This window comes from Pongo abelii, chromosome 12, assembly GCF_028885655.2.
Source record: "Pongo abelii isolate AG06213 chromosome 12, NHGRI_mPonAbe1-v2.0_pri, whole genome shotgun sequence".
Lineage (NCBI taxonomy): Eukaryota > Metazoa > Chordata > Mammalia > Primates > Hominidae > Pongo > Pongo abelii.
In genome coordinates, this window is record NC_071997.2 from 45,058,501 (window position 1) to 45,072,479 (window position 13,979).

A 13,979-nucleotide genomic window follows, 5' to 3' on the forward strand; every position below is an offset into this window, starting at 1 on the left:
GACAATGACAAAGAAGGGAAAAAGGTTTGGGGGAGACATTTTATATGAAGGTAAAAGAGTGATAATTTGAACTTGCCAGTTAGATCCCTGGGAGAAGGTTAGTGCCATCCCTAAGCCTGTGGTACTGTGGCTTGAAAGACTATCAGTCTTCTTGTAAAACCTTCCAGAAAGGAAAATCCTCAAACAAGAGCTAAGTGTCAGATACAAGTATTTTGCAAAAATGTGGCCCATTTGCAGAGTTTTCAGCCACTGGGTAGTGCGCAGAGGGACACAGTGGCTCATCACGTGGTGAGGATGAAGAAGCTAACATTTAGGCAGAGATAACAAACATGGGACCTGGTGGGATCAATTTACTTCAAGATGTAGGGTACACCTCTGAGGTCAATGGTAATCCTGGGTTGTGTAGAAGTCTTGATGACACCCCAAACTGAAGGGATCTTTTCCAGGATCTCCCAAAACATTGGTGAGAAATTTGGGGTCTCAGAAGATAACAGGATAACAGGCTAATCTTGGGATTGGTTGATTCTCAAGACCCTCATTTCTTAGGTGGAAATCACAACAGCCTTCCAGGAGATCGGGATAAATTGGCCACACCTCTGAAGAGGGTCTAACCCAGGTGTACAAGAATCCAGATTCAAATGTTCTTTCTGGTGAGAAGAACAGAAGCCCCCAGGGCATGACAGAAAAAGAAACTCAACAAGGGAAGTAATAATTATTCAGTATTGAGAATGGAGCTTCATGGGGGCCCATGATAGAGTCTAAGCTGGTAAAGACCACCCAGGCACATGTAACCAAATAAAGCCCCCAAGGGCCAATTCTGTAGGGCCCATGATCAACAGGTATGTGTGTTTCCAAGATTCTCTCTCAGCTTCACTTTGAAAATATTTTTGAAATCCTACTAGGCAAATGGCCAGAAAAATATCAGACATTATCTAAAATCACAGGGAACCACAAGGCTTGGTGATAAGGGTGATGGAGTTATTCCCTCTCTGTGTGTTCTAGAAATATTTCTAGAATTCTAGTTGGAACCCAGATTTTTTTCCCCGGACTTTAAATTAAGACCTCAGGTGGTTTGGGCAAGGCCCCCAGCCAGCTTTTTCCACATATGCACCATTCTGAAGTGGTTTCAGGTCTCTGAGTAGAGCCTAAGTGGCCCAAACACAGCGCCTTCTTCATAACTCCACACCAACCACACAGCATTACATATCCTGCTCAGCCAATCATGTCTATTGCAGACCACAGGTGAGACCAGCAGCCCCAGAGACACCTACACAGAGGGGTGAGCAGCCACCTGAGACTCCAGGCACCTGCCACCCTCAACTCAGATGTCATACTCTCTGTGATACCCCCACTGCACACACACACATCACACACCAGACACATTCCCTCCTCTGCACCCTCCTCCATATAGTTTACAATTGCATTTATTATTAGTGTGCTTTAGATGTTTCTCTACATTTTGCTTCCCCACCCAACAACATTTGGAGCTCCTTTATTGGGTTCTAGGGCCTATCATCCAATAATATTTGTAGGAGAAGTTGGTCTGGGCTGGGATAGAGTTAACTTGAATTGAATAGACTTGAATTGAGCCAAAATGGCTCTGGGAAATACAGGGCAGTAAACTGTCACAGCAACAATGTTAAGCATTACCTCAACTTCCTCATTAGGGGTCTCCCCAGAGACCCACCACCTCCAGAGTCTCTCCCTAGCTCCCCAGCCACATTGCCCCTCCTCCACTGGGTAGTCCTCATTGCTTCTTGTGGAACAGAGCTGGGGCTGGCTCATTGCTGGGCTCGGCCATGACCTGCATGGGCTGGTTGTTCAGGGCAGCCTCGCGCATCTTGTAGTACATGAACTCGTTCTGGCGGAACATGCGTAGCTCCATCTCCGTCTGCACCCGCATGGCCTGTGGGACACAGATACACCATAAACAGTGATAGCAAGCCCCTAGGACATGCTGGTCTCTGATATACCTTGGGGTAAATTATTTCCAACCACGGAGATTCAACTCTACACCCTCAGAATACACACACACACTCATTCATTGAGGGCCTAACGTCCTGGCAGTGGGCCCACTTTGTCAGGGAGAAGGAGTCAGAACCCTGGGAGAGTAGCTGAAGGAACCATTCTCAGAAAAGAATGTTTGTTCTCAGGAACTGCCCAGTGGGGACCTGGATTTGAACCCTGGCCCGTGCAGATACTAGTGTGGGACCTCAGGCAAGTGATGTAATTGCTTCAGCCGTCAGTTTTCTCACCCATTTTGTGGCTTTGTACCTTACTGTGGGTTGGGAAGATTACAGTGTGTGACACACAGAAGAGCCCTCATCCTCCCACGTGTCCATTCAAGAAATATTTCTCAAGGGCCAGGCATTCAGAGGCTGAGGATACAGCTGTGAGTAAAATCGACAAAGGCTCTGCCTTTGACAGGCTCGGTATCCTAGACATAAAGCTAGTTACCCCACTTTTCTGCCCCTCACTTGGTCCTCCTGCCAATTTTAAGGGGCTAATCTATTATTTCCATTTTATAAATGAGGAAACCTGGGATCAGAATAGTAAAAGGACATCCATATCTGAGACCACACCAGTCCCAAATGTCATAGTCATCCTACATTTTATAACACCAAAGTCTGTCCACTTTCCCTAAACTGTGCTGTCTGAGGACAGCCCTGTCACTCTTAAATAAACCAGCCTTTCAAAGCACCAAGGACACCCGCAGCACCATTTGCCAGGCACTAAGTGCATTTCACACATTAATTCATGAACACTCATCACAACCCTATCCTTTCTCCCTATTTTACTGATGAGGAGACTGACAGCCATACATTCAATATTTGCAAAATCACACAACCAGAAAGCGGTGAAGCTGGAACTCAACCTGGACGTCTGATTCCAGAGCCTGTGATCACTAACTCCACTCCATGTTACACAGAATACTTTCTAATATAAATGGCTGTGTGCGTGCGTGCACACACACACACACACACACACACACACACATGCACACCCCATTGTTTATGCTTACTCAGTCCAGGCTTGGGGTGTTATGATTCAACAGACTCAGGCTTCAAGTCTCAGCTTTGCCATTAGCTCGCTATGTGACTATGGACAGATTGCCCTCCTTCCCTGGGCCTCAGTTTCCTCATGTGTGAAGCAAGGTGATATGGTTTGGATATTTGTCCCTTCCAAATCTCACATTGAAATGTGATCCCCAGTGTTGGAGATGGGGCCTGGCAGATGTGCTTGAGTCATGGGAGCAGATCCCTCGTGAATTGCTTAGTGCCATCCACTGAGTTCACACCAGATCTGCTTGTTGAAAAAAGCCTGGCACCTCTGCCTCTCTTGCTTGCTCCCTCTTTCATCATGTGACACACTGGCTCCCTTTCCCTCCTGGCATGATTAGAAGCTTCCGGAGGCCCTCACCAGAAGCACATGCCAGCACCACAGTTCCTATACAGTCTGCAGAACCATGAGTCAACATAAGCCTCTTTTCTTTATAAATTACCCAGTCTCAGGTATTCATTTATGATAACACGAACAGTCTAACACACAAGGGTAGTGGGCTAAAGCGTTTCTGAGTTCCCTTCTGTCTAGCTGGGAGTGTGTGGACTTTTCTAAAGCAGAGTCCACCTGAACTCACACTCTCATCCTCAGAAAGCTCAGGCCAGGAAGGGAACACCAGCCTCAAGATGCTACTTGCCTCTAAGTCCTTAGTGATGGGGTGGGAGGGTCCGTGTGTCACCAGGAGAATGGCATAGGCTTTGCAGATCATCCCGTGCCCCACCTCAATGTTACCAGCGTGCCAGTTGGTCAGCCCTGCCCGCATCACGGCCATGCCCAGTTGGGCATTGTTGGGGTGGTAGAGCTTCCTGTGGGAGCATAGCAGATAATCATACATCATACCAATCACCCTTATATCTGCACTTAATTTAATAATGTATGAAGTGCCCTTGTTGATTAAGCCCATCTGTCCTCCCCTCAGCACTGCAAAGCTTCTGTAGCCGCCAAGGGGGAACTGAGGCACAGAGATATGGAACAAGTTGCCAAACATTCTACACCGTGAGGCTGTGACAGCTGAAACTCTGGCCTGGGCTGCCCAGCCAACTCCTTGTGAGAAAAAGGGACCAGGAACATACTATCAGAGCTTGAGGACTCTAGCCAAGATGGCCAAATAGGAACAGCTCCAGTCTACAGCTGCCAGCGTCAGTGACACAGAAGACGAATGATTTCTGCATTTTCAACTGAGGTACCAGGTTAATCTCACTGGGGATTGTCAGACAGTGGGTGCAGGACAGTGGGTGCAGCACACCGAGCATAAGCTGAAGCAGGGCAAGGCATCACCTCACCCGGGAAGTGCAAGGGGTCAGGGAATTCCCTTTCCTAGACAAGGAAAGGGGTGACAGACAGCACCTGGAAAATTGGGTCACTCCCACCCTAATACTGCGCTTTTCCAACGGTCTTAGCAAATGGTACCCCAGGAGATTATATCCCGCGCCTGGCTCGGAGGGTCCTATACCCACGGAGCCTTGGTCATTGCTAGCACAGCAGTCTGAGATCAAACTGCAAGGCTGCAGCGAGGCTGCGGGAGGGGCGCTCGCCATTGCTGAGGCTTGAGTAGATAAACAAAGCAGCCGGGAAGCTCGAACTGGGTGGAGCCCACCGCAGCTCAAGGAGGCCTGCCTGTCTCTGTAGACTCCACACTACCTGAGCTTGAGCACAGGAAGCTCACAGCACTCAGGAGCACCTCAGACATCTCCCCGGAAAGTGGTAGGAAGGTCAAGGGAAAAAAAATAATTTAAATGTCCTTTTTGAGACAGCGTTGTATTTTCACCTGGTTGGCACCCCTTTGCAGGGCTTCCTTAGCATGTTGCACAGTTTATCTACATTTTGTTAAGACTAACATCCTCCCAAAGAAATGAACTTGTGTCAACTTATTTGGCCAGAAACACAAATTTGCATGACAACATAAACACAGAAAGCAAGAGAGGATATTGGCAGATGGAAGGCAAGGGAATTGAATTTGAGATTTTTTTTTTTTTTTTTTTTTTGAGACGGAGTCTCGCTCTGTTGCCCAGGCTGGAGTGCAGTGTAGTGGCGCGATCTTGGCTCACTGCAAGCTCCGCCTCCCAGGTTCACGCCATTCTCCTGCCTCAGCCTCCCAAGTAGCTGGGACTACAGGCGCCCGCCACCACACCCTGCTAATTTTTTGTATTTTTTAGTAGAGACGGGGTTTCACCGCGTTAGCCAGGATGGTCTCGATCTCCTGACCTCGTGATCCTCCCGCCTCGGCCTCCCAACGTGCTGGGATTACAGGCGTGAGCCACCGCGCCCGGCCAGAATTTACAATTTTTAAGCAAAGATGATTGATGGCTCTTTTAAAAATAAATAAATAAATAAAAGCTCCCAGAATTGCCTATGTTGATTACAGGGTGGAGGGCGGGGTCCAATCACTTAAAATCAAGCTGGGGTTAGCCTGAAGGAAGTCAAAAGCAGAAGATGCCACCCAAGTGATAGGTGTGCTGGAGAATTTGGGAAAGACCAGGGATGACAAACAGGTTTCATCTCAAGCACAAACTCTGATTGGTCATTACCACTGGAGCACCATGATAAAAAGACTCAGTCAAAAAGAGAACCATGATGGATTACAGACGCCTGCTGTGGGTATAGGAGGGAGAGGCACCAGTAAATGTGCCATCTATTTGCCATCCCTGGAATAGACACACTTCCAGGAGACTATCTGAGACCTAGAATCGTCACCTACATATAGCCGTCCACCATCCTCCTGGCATAGAACGAGGCCTCCTCAAAGGCCTGGAGGTAGGAAAGGACCTCTGAAACAATGCTCAGCATCCGCAGCGTGTAGATGTTGGTGTCAGCAAACACTGGCTCCTGCTTCTGCAGGCACTCCCGGCATAATTTCACAACCTAGAGTGAGACAGAGGCCCTGCCCATTACCATTGCACCAGAGCACACGTTTAATTCACATACGCGACCATCATGATGATACCAGACAATCATTCTTTTTAAGATTGGGGCAATTGCTGACAGAGGTGGGAAAGCACAGGTCTGGGGTATGAATTGCAAAGTGGTCCTATTGGCTAAGGTGTAAGAATGGGAAGGGTAATGGTGTGAGACGTGGCAGATGCAGCACAGCGAGGAGTTTCCAAAATCAATAGGTAGCAGGAAGCTATGAAAGCTATACATACACACACACACAAACACACACATATATGTACAGTCAGATCTGTATATGCACAAGTTCCACATCCATGGATTCAACCCACTTCAGGTCAAATATATATATATTTGGAGACAACAGTCTCACTCCATTGCCCAGGCTGAAGTGCAGTGGCTCAATCTCAGCTCACTGCAACCTCCCGCTCTTAGCTTCAAGCGATTCTCCTGCCTCAGCCTCCTGAGTAGCTGGGATTACAGGTGCACATCACCACGCCTAATTTTTGTATTTTTAGTAGAGACAGGGTTTCACCATGTTGCCCAGGCTGGTCTCGAACTCCTGAGCTCAGGCAATCCGCCCACCTCAGCCTCCCAAAGTGCTAGGATTACAGGCATAAGCCACCATACCCGGCCAAAAATATTTTAAAAGAAAGAAAGAATCATACAACAACAAAAAACAATACAAACAATCAATACAGCATAACAGCTATTTACATAGCATTTACATAGTATTAGGTGTTATAAGTAATCCAGAGATGCTTTAAAGTATATGGAAGGATGTGCATAGGTTGTACACAAAAATACACTATTTTATACAAGGTACTTGAGCATCTGAAGATTTTAGTATCTGTGGCAGTCCTAGAACCAATTCTCTAAAGATACAGATATGTGTGTGTGTGTGTGTATATATATATATATATATATGCATGCACATATATACATATACAAATATATTTATATATCTTATAACAACACATTGAGATGAGTACTACTCATAATCCCATTTTACCAGATGAGAAAACTGAAGCACAGAGAGGGTAAGTACTTTGCCAAAGTCACACAGATGGTGAGCAATGGATCAAGCACTGAAACCAAGCAGTTGAGCCGCAGCTTCACCACCATTCCTGTGATTCTCCACTCACTGTGCTTTGGAAACATCTGAAAGCTTTTTTAAAACACTGATGTTCAAGTCCTACCCCAGACCAATTGAAACCAAATATCTGGGAGAGAAACCCTGGATGTGTAGTTTGTATAAGCCCCTGGGTGGTGCTTAGGCTCAGTGAGTTTGAATAATTATGTCCTACTGAAGTGTACAAGATGGATGAGCAGAGAAGGAGGCTCCCAGGAAGCTGGGAAACATCCCCAGAAGGATGCAGCCTTGGCCCTGGTGAGGAAAAAGATGGGCCTGACCGCAATCATCCTGGAGTCAGGCTTTTCTGACTGACTCTTGTGTAGACATAGGCTTAGGCCCTACCCTACAAAGTCCAATGGTCTCTAGATTTTAGGTGTTTGTTGTTCTCCTCTCCTGCCTTTGCTGCTCTCATGGGAGAAATGCCATACAATTCCTTTGATTTGAAATCAGTGAGAACTAATTTTGCTCTGAGACTTTCCCAGAGTTCATGAGGCAACCTGAGGCGGTGGGGGCGTAGCAGAGAGTGGAAAAATGATGGCTGGCAATCAATTCATCCTGAAAACCATCCTCTTAAACCCATGGGGGCAGTGTCCAGAGCCACACCTAGCCCTGCCAAGTCTGAATGGAAAACGAGAAGAAATGAAGAGGAGAGAAGCTAGGGTAATGGAGCCAGTGGGGCCCTCCTGCTCACTCCAGCTCCCACCTCATGCCTCTGACATAGATTTTCCATGTTGTACAATAACATTTTGTTCGTGTGACTGTCTCCCCACCTGACAGAACTCCTTCCAGGCAAGGAGAGTGTCTTGTGTTGGCCACCCCAGTAAGGGCTTAGAAATGTGCAATAAATGACTTAGTAAAGAAGGAGGAAGAGGAGAAGGGAAATAGAAATGAATAGAAATTAATCTCCCAAATCAACATGCCCTAGTGGCGTTAACATTCAAGTTGCTCAGCGAGCTTGGGGAACAAAAATACGAATTCATGGTCCCTGTTTTTCTGTTGCAGATTGAATGAGTCACATCTTAGAGTGTGAGAATGGAAATCAGTATTTCCAACAAGCCGCCCAGGTTAGTTCAATGCAAATACCCCGCAGGCCAGTGTTTGGCAGTGGGTCTCGCCTTTGGTTACAAATTGAAATCACCTGAGAGCTTTAAAAATCTTAATATCAGGGTCCCACGCCCAGAGATTCTGGTGAAATTGTCCTGAGTGGGGGCCTGAGCATCAAAATTTTTCAAAGGTGATTCTAGTGTAGAGCCAGCTGAGAATCCCTGGTGCTTCAAGAGCCAAGGATGAATGCTCAGTTGGGAGAGACTGAAAACTGTAGCTGGCACATGCATTCAATTATGGGAAAGCATGCAACTCACTCCCAGTATGTCCACTGCCATCGGCATTCCCCCATCTCTGATACCAGGTTTAGATATCACAGATCCTCCAGGGACAAGTGTCTGGCTGCATTTGCTCCCCTCAGACCCAGTCTCAGTGGATTAATAAACAGTCACTAAGAGCACACCCCTAAGAGATGCTAAAGGTTTAGGGGTAAGAAGAGTCATGGTCTCAACCAAGGGACATCTTCTAGAAAAACAACCTGCTTGGTAGCCCCTACACCCGTTCTCACCCCATTTCCCTCCCTTACTAGAGAACATTTCCAGCCTCCTCTCTACCCCTATCCTCTATAACAAGTGAATTCTTACCTCATGATACAAACCCTCAGAACGAGCCTTGTCTATCTTTTCCAATGTATCCTTGGAGAATCGTATCATCTCCTTCACCACTTCCTGAGAGGGCTGGGAAAAAGAGACACACTGAGCTAGAGATGCCTTCATGAGGCAATCCATTCCACCTTTGAATAGTTGCCATCTTTGACATTCAATGTAGTGCAAGGTTAATGCCTTCCTCATTCTGAATGCCTCATTCCTGTAAATGCTACCCAAGATCCTGTAGCTATTCCAGTTCCCTCATCACATTTCTGACTTGTGTTTTCTATTAAGCCAAGTCCCAGACCCTTGCTGTCAGCCAATCATCCCAGCCTGTGCAAATTCCTGGCCCTTTGAACCCCAGGGCAGAAACTGACATTGATCCCTATTGCGTTTTCTCTGGCATTTTGGATTCTATCGCCCAAAATATTTGCTGCTCTCCCTTTTTGTTTCAAGTCAACCACATATTCCACAGGTACACCCTTGCATTTTTGTTTTCATCCAAGTCATTGATTTAAATAACAGCCAGCACAGGGCTAAAGACAGAGCCCAAGGACTTGACCCAAAAATCATACTCCAATTTGTCTTCGAGTTCATTAAGGAGGGTCCTTGTGATTATAATTATTCAAACTCTTTCAAATGTATTAGCATCCAGCCTGTATTTCCTTGTCTTGGCCAAAAGGGTATCAGGAGAATATGTCAGCTGTTCCTGTGATATCTAGACTCACTAGGATTACTACATTTGCCTAAGAAGCCTAGTGATCTTACAAAACAAAACAAAACAAGGTTTTGATATTTGAGGCAAGGAAGTGCCATAATTAAGAAGCCAGTTCCCCCAGGGACATAATAATTTTGAAGAAAAAGAGCCAAATTTCTCAAAGTCCAAACAAGAAGTTTACATGCTACACTTATTCCTATCAGAAGTCCTTTTCTGAAACATTTTTTTTGCTTAAGCAAATCTTTTATAACTTTTTTCCAAAATGAAAATAACTTTATTATTTATTCTGACTGTAAAATTGACATATGCAAGTTGTGAAAATTAAAACAATATTAAAAAGTATGGTTAAAAAAAAAAATTAGAAATCCCTAGAACCCACCTAACGACTACAGTTAGTATCTGGGGGAACATTTTCCTATGCATGCATACAGAAATAATATTTAAAATACTTAATGACTGATACAGAAAAAGCACTGACCAATCAAATCACAGACAGTGACCATCAACAATGGGTATGTCAGCCCAGCACGATGGCTCATGCTTGTAATCCCAGCACTTTGGGAGGCCCAGGCAGGCAGATCACCTGAGGTCAGGAGTTTGATACTAACCTGAACAATAGGGTGAAACCCCATCTCTACTAAAAATACAAAAATTAGCCAGGTATAGTGGTGCATGTCTGTAGTCCTAGCTACTAGGGAGGCTGAGGCACAAGAATCACTTGAACCCGGGAGGCGGAGGTTGCAGTGAGCCGAGATCACACCAGTGCACTACAGCCTGAGTGACAGAGTGAGACCCTGTCTCAAAAGAAAATTAAATTAATTATTAGATTAAATTAAATTAAACAATGGGTATGTCTAAATGACTTTACCAGTAAGCACTGGCTGAATTTCAGTCCTACGTGTGCACACACATGCATATGTGTGTGTACGTGCCAATAGGATTGACTATTTTTTTAACTGGAATTATACCATGTATCTGTCTATAGCATTTTTTCACTCAGTATATTGTAGACATTTTCCCATATCAATATAAAACTATCTATATCATCATTTTAATAAATGTAAAGTTTTCCACTATATGAAGCTAGGATAATTTATTTAACCAGTTCTCTGGTTGTCCAATTTTTTCACTCTAAAGAGTTAGACTCGACAGCTTCCTTTCGATTTGTGGTTCACATTGTTTTGTGAAGTCACCCTCAGTAAACTACCAAAAAGTAACAAGAGAATGGGCATTTGTTCCAATGAAAATGTATCCCCCTCTGTAGACCATCTTCCCTCCTTCTCCCAGCTGTCCTGGACCAGTTCTGCCGTGGGTTTTCATCTTGCAGTATGAGAGTCCTCTGGCCAGGACACCTTGCTTCAGGGTCAGGCTCTCCTAAGGAAAGGGGTACTATATTTGTTCTTCTGCCCACCTCACCCACTTTGGCTTTTGTATAGCTCTTGGCTATCCCTATAATTTTGGCTATCCTTGTTTCCATATCCTTGTATCTGGGCCTCCCTGGAGTTAGTTATTCTATGTGTCTACCTGTATTTGTTCCATGGCCTGACTCTGACAATGGATGCACCCATCAGTGCTCTAGCTTCCACTTGCAGGTCTCACTCCTAGCTTAACCTTTGCTTTGACCTTTGATTTGGCTGAGATTTCTGGCTTTGGCTGCCCTCCTGCCTGCTACCAGCTGCTGCCTTATGCCCCGGAATGCTGTTCAGCCCTCTGTGAACTCAAATCATGTCTTTGTTCCAAAGAAGTCATTTCAGTGTGTGACTGCTTTCCTAAGCCTATTGGAATTAAGCCCATGTCTTGCCTGGTTGTGCAGAGTTCTGTGACTGGTGGACCAGTGGTGTACCATCGATCTGTCAAACCTACATTTCTAGTTATAGCCATAGCTTATTGCCCAAGTAATGACTCACAAAATCATGTATGGTTTATGACCCCTAGTATCTAATCTACTGTAAATTCTATTATCTTTAAATCTCAAAATTCTTAGTGAATCTTCTGGAGTAATCAGTAGCTTGTAGAATAGATTAAAAGAATACCAAGTGGTTAAGTGTTCATCAAAGTCTTGCTCAATTTGATGATGTAAGGAGGAGTGTCACTTGAAGCTCTGGAATTGAGTCAATTTTTTTTTAAAGAGGCAACTTACAAGATTCCTCAAAACAACCTGGCAGAAAGGTTGTTAATTAATAAGTGCAACATGTGATAAATCTACTCTGAGAAAGGAAACGGGACTGTTCCACTTGGCTCCACTCTTCAGAGAAAAGGCAGGAACATTCTGATTTGCAGACAGGATTTAAGGAACCCCCGCAGTGAAAGGCCGCTGTCTCCAGGAGCATCAAATTCTACAGAAAACAAGGAGGAAGAGAGAGGGAGGAGCCAGAGGCGGAGGAGAAGGAGCAGGAGTTGGAGGCTCTGAGGGGCTGGGGGAGGAGCCAGAGGATAAGGGGAGGAGCCATAAGAAAGGGGGAGGAGCCAGAGGATAAGGGGAGGAGCTAGAGGAAAAGGAGCCAAAGAGGAAGGAGAAGGGGTAAGAAGGATGTTGGTTCCCAAGCCTGGAAAAATTGGCACATTTCTATTTGATTTTTTCTTTTCCTCTTTTTTTTTTGAGACGGAATCTCGCTGTGTCGCCCAGGCTGGAATGCAGTAGCACGATCTCAGCTCACTGCAACCTCCGCCTTCTGGATTCAAGCGATTCGTCTGCCTCAGCCTCCCGAGTAGCTGGGATTACAGGCGTGGGCCACCATGCCCGGCTAATTTTTGTATTTTTAGTAGAGATGGAGTTTCACCATATTGTCCAGGCTGGTATCGAACTCCTGATGTCGTGATCTGCCTGCCTCGGCCTCCCAAAATTCTGGGATTACATGTGTGAGCCACCGCGCCTGGCCTGGCATATTCCTATTTGAAAACCATGGGTAAAGGCTGGAGAGAGAAAGGGAAAAACCCACCAGTCACTGTCGCTCATGCCTGTAATCCCGGCACTTCAAGAGGCTGACACGGGCGGATCACTTGAGGCCAGAAATTTGAGACCAGCCTGGGCAACATGGTGAAACCCCGTCTCTACAAATAATACAAAAATTAGCCAGCAGTGGTGGCATGCACCGTGGTCCCAGCTACTCAGGAGCCTAAGGCAGGAGAATCACTGGAGCCCAGAAAGTCGAGGCTGCAGTGAGCTGAGATCACACCACTGCACTCCAGCCTGGGTGACAGAGTGAAACCTCATCTCAAAAATAAATAAAAATAAAATAAATTTTAAAAAAGAATGATTATAAAAGAAAACCTAAGCAGCCTAAACAAAGACAGTCCAGAGACACAACTGAGGAAAAATGTCATAAATTTTGCTATTATTTTCTCATTTTAAACATATTTGGTTTTTATTTCTACATAGGTTTATATATGCATATATTAAGGAGCTAGGAAAGATTTTGATGGCAATTGAAGGTTTGAGGCTGGTGTACTGATGGAGCCTTATCAGGCTGGGGTACAGCATTATAGGGAAAAGAAAGGAAATGATTGTGATGACATTGTAGATAGTCCAGCTTGAGGAAATGGTTAATAAGTTAGTCCAGCTCCCCATTTACAGATGAGGAAACTGAGGCCCAGAAGGAAGAGACTTGGCCAGGCTCAGATGTTTAGAGTCATAGCCAGTACTAGTACACAGGCCTCATAATTCTTCTTCCAGTATTCTTCCTACTACATTATGATGGCCTTTTTTTAATGCCTGAGGAAGCATTTGCTTTTAAAAAGATATACTCAATTTTTTTCTGCTCAGTTAGTATATGTGAGTTATTTTTATTTTCAGTTATTTTAATAGAGAAACTCAATTTGATATAAAATATAATAGAAAGCTTTTGCCTTGAATTCAGGTAGGTTCAAGCAGAAATCATCAATCTTTTATATCAAGAGAAATGCCAACTCTGCAATTCATACTGGAGACGTGTGTGTATTGTCACCAGCTGGTAACAGCATATCTAAAGTGAAGGGATGGGAACTAAAGGCCACACATAGCCTACTGAATTATTGAAACTGCCAGGTAAACATCAAAAAATCTAAAGAAATGATCACATGGTTGTTTTATTTTAGAATAGAGAAAAGAGAGTCTGGCCTGTTAATAAAAAAAATAAATTCGGTAGTGTGGAAGCAAGTTAAGAAACAAATACTCAGGGCCAGTCTCCAGGAGAGAAGGCTGACTGGCTCACAGATAAGACATGTTATCTGCAGGTTCTGAAAGGTCGGGGTGAGGGTGAATGCAATAACAAATTCTTCTCTGTAGCGCCCATGATGCAGTGTTCAGTGCCTCTCACATACATCCAATATACACGTCCTAGAATACAGACCTTTGATTCTCTAAAAAGAGGTTGTTCCTATAGAAAACATTAATCCTTGGGCCCCACCTGCTTTGTCTCTGCCTGGGAGGGGTGACTGTCAATCTCTTCACCCCAGGCATCGCTGGTCCTCCTACTTCTGTCTGTATGGAAACCGAGTATGCTTGCAT

The 13,979-nt window shown here is 45.0% G+C and overlaps 1 protein-coding gene across 2 annotated transcripts in view; it reads right to left on the reverse strand.

Moving 5' to 3' along the window:
• Positions 1 to 1,407: 1,407 nt before the first annotated feature.
• The window catches only part of SMYD1 (SET and MYND domain containing 1), a 42,464-nt gene continuing 29,892 nt past the window's right edge, over positions 1,408 to 13,979 (reverse strand). For both annotated transcript variants that reach the window (NM_001131905.2, XM_003775882.4), the window contains 4 exon segments: positions 1,408 to 1,906; positions 3,698 to 3,866; positions 5,759 to 5,922; positions 8,773 to 8,865. In NM_001131905.2, the coding sequence (NP_001125377.1) occupies positions 1,748 to 1,906; positions 3,698 to 3,866; positions 5,759 to 5,922; positions 8,773 to 8,865 (585 nt within the window). In that variant the 3' untranslated portion in view covers positions 1,408 to 1,747.